Here is a 5,930-nt window from a genome sequence, read left to right as displayed (position 1 = left end):
AAAAAATACCTATTTTTACCTTGCATTTAAATACTTTTTGAGAAAAGCATTATGTATTTTATTTAAAATACTTTTCCAAACATATTTTCTATTTGTAAAATGCAAAATACATTTTCGCCGTTTAAAGTTTTGCTAGTATCACACCGATCAAACATTATTTAAAATGATGAATGAAAGTTGCTCACATTGGCCTTTGAAGATATTAGAAGCTTAAAAAGGGAACAAAGAGACATTCCATGAATGGCTTTAACTCCTTAGAAATTGATAATCTAAAATATTGGATCGATATTGTTTTCCGAGTTCAATGTCATGATCCCTGGAATTTTGAAGTTCCAAATTGATATCAGCACCTGACAAATCACTACTTATCGTACCTTTAACAAGGAACTACGAAATATTATGAAATACGATAAAACAGCCCTCAAAATAATATCGAATTGATATACGCCAGTTGTGTAAAACTGAAAACTACAAGATATTGTGGAATGCTAATAAATACCTACAATCCAAAATTCTTAGAAAACTTCACTTATTAGATGAACCCAAACCTAAAGAAACTATGGATTCCATTTCTTTCTTTTATTACAATGTGTAAAAGATTGAAAACAAAATGGGTTTGTAAATATTTTGATATAAAATGATTGATGGTGGTTTTACATCAATAAAATTATTTGCAACCCTACTTTGGCTCACGGTAAACAAAATATTTTGGCATCAGTGTCTTTTTTCCAATTAAAACGGGTGACAAAGGCAAATAAGGAAGCATATAGAAGAATTGTTTGTTGTTGAACTGAAGAAACTATAACATAAAGATAAAAAACTATATCTTAATCACTTCAAACAAAAAATGTTAGTCATACTCAATCTTTGTAGCTGGTGATACAGTGCAAACACCACCGTTAGTCTAGAAAAATTCCAATAAGGTTTTCTTAAAAAATATTTTATACTTAAGTAAATGTAGAAAATCAAATAGGTACTACAAAAAAGTATTTATTTGAAAAAAGTATTTTGAAAATAGGTATTTTACATTTAGCATATAAAATACAAAAGGGAAATCTATTTTGTATTTTACATTTGAAATAACAAATCAAAAAAGTATTTGCATTTTGTATTTAAATGCTTTTAAAAGACCATTTTGCATATCTCTACAGACACGTCTCATGTCTTAAGTCGAACTGCTTTGTAATTTGAGCGCATCGACTTCTATCCTCTGTAGTCGAACTTTATGAATAAAAAGAGCCGAAAGTGGCTTGATTATATAAAACTTGATTTACCTGCTAATCCGGTATATAAATTTCATGAGAGCCCACATTTTCGGGAATACCTAAAGACTGTAGGTGTCTCTCCTAACACAGCCCTCCTATTAAGTAAAAAAATTAACGAATATTAATACCGCTTTTGGAATATTTTTATGTACGCCTGCTTCTAACTGCATTGCGAAGAGACAATTTTCCGTACACCGAAGATTAAAAAACCATCCCAAATGCGACTAAATTCGTTAGTTTCTGCATCAATTATGCCATAACTATATTATTTTACAAGGTAAGGATGTGAAGAAATGCTGCTGATGATAGAGGTAGTCACACTTAATTAGACCGGGGCAGCAGTAAACCTAAATACGCTAGCGTGTAATGTATAATTTCAGTAAAATTAAAAAGAGAAAATAAAATTCGAATGATTTTATGATTTTCAGCTAATATTACGTACCACTGTAGAAAAATGTAATTGAAGATGTTATAAAATTATATGTGTCGAAATTAAGGACAAGTTTGCTGTACTTATACAAAAAAAGAAGGTAACCTATTTGAAAGTAAGGAATTTTAACAAAGTTTTATTATTAGATGTTTTGATCCATAAATATTTGCTATGAGGTATTCAACTAATTGTAAGAAAAAGTAGCGTTCATAATTAGCTTACAAACCGCAAAATTTCTCTTTTCTTTGTATCAGAGCAGTAACCCAATACATAAAAGCTTCCATTCTGCTTTTTATACTTTCCAAAGATCATATATAACACTCCAACTGTTGAAATCAACATTCATTGCTANTGAATTATTTATTATTAAATATTTATTTCAGTGCTCACAAAATGAACAGAGTAGACGTGAAAAATTCGATGTGTGTGTTTAATTAACATAAAAGAAAAGGAAGTATTTGCTTAATTCTAAGGTTATTGCCGAAGGCGAAAAGAAATCCATAATTCTGCATAAAAATTTAATGGTGTTAAACTACACCTTCCAATGTTTGCTGCTTGATATTTCTAAATTCTACATATTTTTTTTTGGGGGGCCCAAGGATGTTTTCAGTGAACACCAGATTGAAGTATGAAAATAAATTGTGAATTTATAAACATCTACAGCAATAGATATACCTCCAAGTGATTCAAAAACAACACAATCATTAAATTTTCTATTCTTGACTTTAATCAAGATTTTTGACTTTTATATTCACAATCATCAAAATTTCTATTCAACCCTCCAATTTTGACCCCCCTATTTAAAGATTTCGACAATTGATTTTATATATGTAGTAATTTAATTTCTAATAATGATATAATTTTTAAGTAATCGTAACGATTTCAGCTAATTAATGATTATTTTACGACCTTACTTAGTCGTTCTATTCGTACTCAGTAGGTAGGTACTTAAATATATTTTATTAGTAATGAATTCATAACGGCTATATAAACTGTAACTATCAATTAAAAGTGTTATTACAATCATCGCAAAAATGTTTACCCTTTACCAGTTCATATCGTCCTAATCCTAATTAATATTCAGAATGCAAATATTTGTTTCTTTGTTTGTTTATTACTATATCATGCCATAACTATTCAGCCGATCATTATGAAATTTTGTACACACATTGTCAGGGTTATATTAAAAGACATAGGGTATCAATGATTTGAAAAATAAATAATGTTCCTAAGGGGTACAAAAATTAGTTTTATGTGATCATCGACGATCATTGACAAGTATTTAGAACATCAACGGGATCGAAGGCAAGGGTAAAACCTAGTATTTATACCTCGTTTAGTTTCTGTAGTTTGACCGGCGCAAACTAGAAAAGAACAGCATTAAACCAGAAAAGAAAGAAGACAACTCTTAACCGGTGAGGAGCGTATAACCCGTACAGTACTGCACGGAAAAATTGACCATTTTATCCACTACAATTGCATTGCTCGAATGTACTGTTATTGGTACCAATTACTATTGAAAATATCAACGAGATGTTTATTTATATTTGAACACATATTAAAGACTTTAACGCTTGTTTCGACTCGCACTACTATTCATGATTGAACAAAACTTTTGGCAGATACTGTATGAAAAAGTATGTTTAATGAACAACAGTCGAGAGTATAATGAGCTTTTTTCTCCCTACCTACGATTTTGCCAACGCGCATCCAAGACATTGGAAGGGGCACATCGCTAGAGAAAGTAAATGAAGTATAATATTAGGATCAATTGTCGTAATGTTAGCCTCAAAATTGTGATATTTTCGAAAATATTATTTATCAATATTGCACACGTTTCATGTTCGGCTCAGGTTGTAGAACTTTTGAGAATTGTCGTACACATAAATCAGATTTTAAAAATAATTGGAAATATTAAAAAAGCTGTTCTGTAGGTGCTCTTGGAAATTAATAAAAACTAACGCGAACACCTTTCTGTGAACGACGTTTACAACCTGGGACAACGCAAAGCAATCTGCATTTTGATTTTATCCATGGCGGACGTTTATCTACTTCTACTATTAAATTTTTTAAAAGATAAAGTTAAAGATTTTTATTAAAAAATGCATTCTTAAAATTATTTTTGGTTGATTGCTGAAGCCTAGTCAATTTATTTTTCTTGCTTGCACTGTTTTTGTAACAATGAAAGAAAATTTCCGATAAATTGAATTCTATATGTTTGTTCTGCAGAACATGATGTTAAAGCGGGTTCGTGGAATCCTGTTATGAAAATAATAACACACAGGACAAAATTTAAAAGTTTTTGATTACATACGTGCCCATGAACCGTATTTCTTAACCAACGACTGCAGTTCTTGGGGCAAGAAATACGGTGCCAGTATTGAATGTGAAAGTTGCAAGAAACTCCACAGTGTGTCAGACAAATAAAAGAAAATTGCTACTAGTCCGATAATCGCCAATATTATAACATAGAAATTGCAACAGAACATGCTGAACCTGCAACAAAGAGAAAAACAAAAATGGATTAAACAATTCATTATTAAGGAAATAATTAATTTATATTTAATTGCAATATGTATCAGTGGTCGTACAAACTCAATCGCAACCTCAAAGGACCGGTCCTGGCTGAGTAAAACAATATGTAAAAATAAGTGAACCGATAAAATTCTTATCTAAGAAATCAAGCAAATACCTTAATAAGCCAACAATAATTTTTATAAATAGATTAATAAATTAATAATGTTGAAAGCAGTTTTTGACTTCAAACAATTTGGCAGTTTCTGTCTTAACCGCTCGTTGAAGTCTCCGGTTAAAAAATTCAATAAACCGTTAAAATTTTTAGCTAAGGAATTAAGCAAATACATTAATGAACCAGCAATAACGTTTATAAATAGATTAATGAGTTAATAATGTTGAAAGCAGTTTTGGATTTCAAACAATTTGGCACTTTCTGTCTTAAATGCTGATTGAAGTCTCAAAGAAAATTCAGTAAACCGTTACAATTTTTAGCTAAGGAATTAGGCAAATACATTAATAAACCAAAATAATGTTTATAAATAGAGTAATAAATTAATAAAGTTGAAAACAGTTTTTGATTTCAAACAATTTGGAACCTTCTGTCTTAACCGCTCGTTGAAGTCTCCGGTTAAAATATTCAATAAACCGTTAAAATTTTTAGCTAGGGAATTAAGCAAATACATCAATAAAACAACAATAATGTTTATAAATAGACTAATAAATTAATAATATTGAAAGCAGTTTTTAATCTTAACCACTCATTGAAGCCTCCGGTTAAAAAATTCAATAAACCGTTAAAATTTTTAACTAAGGAATTAAGAAAATACATTAATAAACTAGCAATAATGTTTATAAATAGATTAATGAGTTACTAATGTTGAAAGCAGTTTGTGATTTCAAACAATTTGGGCGTTTCTGTCTTAACCGCTCATTGAAGTCTCCGATTAAAAAATTCAATAAACTGATACAATTTTTAGCTAGGGAATTATGCAAATACATTAATAACCCAGCAAAAATGCTCATAAATAGATTAATGAGTTGAAAAAGTTGAAAGCAGTCTTTGATTTCACACAATTTGGGAGTTTCTGTCTTAACCGGTTAAAATATTCAATAAACCCTTAAAATTTTTATCTACAGAGGAAGAGAGAATAAACAAAATACCTAATATTTATAACAATATGTGTTGAATGTACAAATATTTCAGTGGAAAGATCATAAAACTTCAGAGATCCAATTTCAGGCTGTACATGTATGTGTATGGAATTTTATAATATATCTGCTGAAATACAGACATTTTACTTTGTATATTCCACATATATTGTTATAAACATTAGGTATTTTGTTTATTCTCACTTTTTCTAAAGTTTAGATAAGAACTTCATCGTTTTACTGAATTTTTAATCGGAGACTTCAATGAGCGGTTAAGACAGAAACTCGGAAATTGTACGAAATCAAAAACAGCTATCAACATTATTAACTTCTTAATTAATTTACAAACATTCCTATTAGTTTATTATTGTATTTGCTTAATTTCTTACTCTAGTTAAGAAAAGATCCTGATGGCAAGAAAATTATATATATATAATACCTATATTTACACGTATTTGTAAATAAAGTGAATCAACTATTAATTGATTTTAATTAATTTTTGATTTCAATAGTAATCGTGTAAGCAACGCATATATATATATATATATATGAACAAAACTTTTGGCAGA

General features: G+C 29.3%; 1 protein-coding gene across 1 annotated transcript in view; it reads right to left on the bottom strand.

Annotated features, from left to right (window-relative positions):
- LOC108732913 (hydroxysteroid dehydrogenase-like protein 1) overlaps nucleotides 1–5,930 on the bottom strand; it is a 25,754-nt gene that overhangs the window by 14,813 nt on the left and 5,011 nt on the right. The window contains exon 2 of the mRNA XM_025980128.1: nucleotides 4,010–4,191. Coding sequence (XP_025835913.1) covers nucleotides 4,010–4,191 — 182 coding nt within the window. The remainder of the gene's footprint in view (nucleotides 1–4,009; nucleotides 4,192–5,930) is intronic.

Source organism: Agrilus planipennis, unplaced genomic scaffold (genome assembly GCF_000699045.2).
Source record: "Agrilus planipennis isolate EAB-ADULT unplaced genomic scaffold, Apla_2.0 scaffold22, whole genome shotgun sequence".
Taxonomy (NCBI): domain Eukaryota; kingdom Metazoa; phylum Arthropoda; class Insecta; order Coleoptera; family Buprestidae; genus Agrilus; species Agrilus planipennis.
This window is presented reverse-complemented; position numbering and strand designations above follow the sequence as displayed.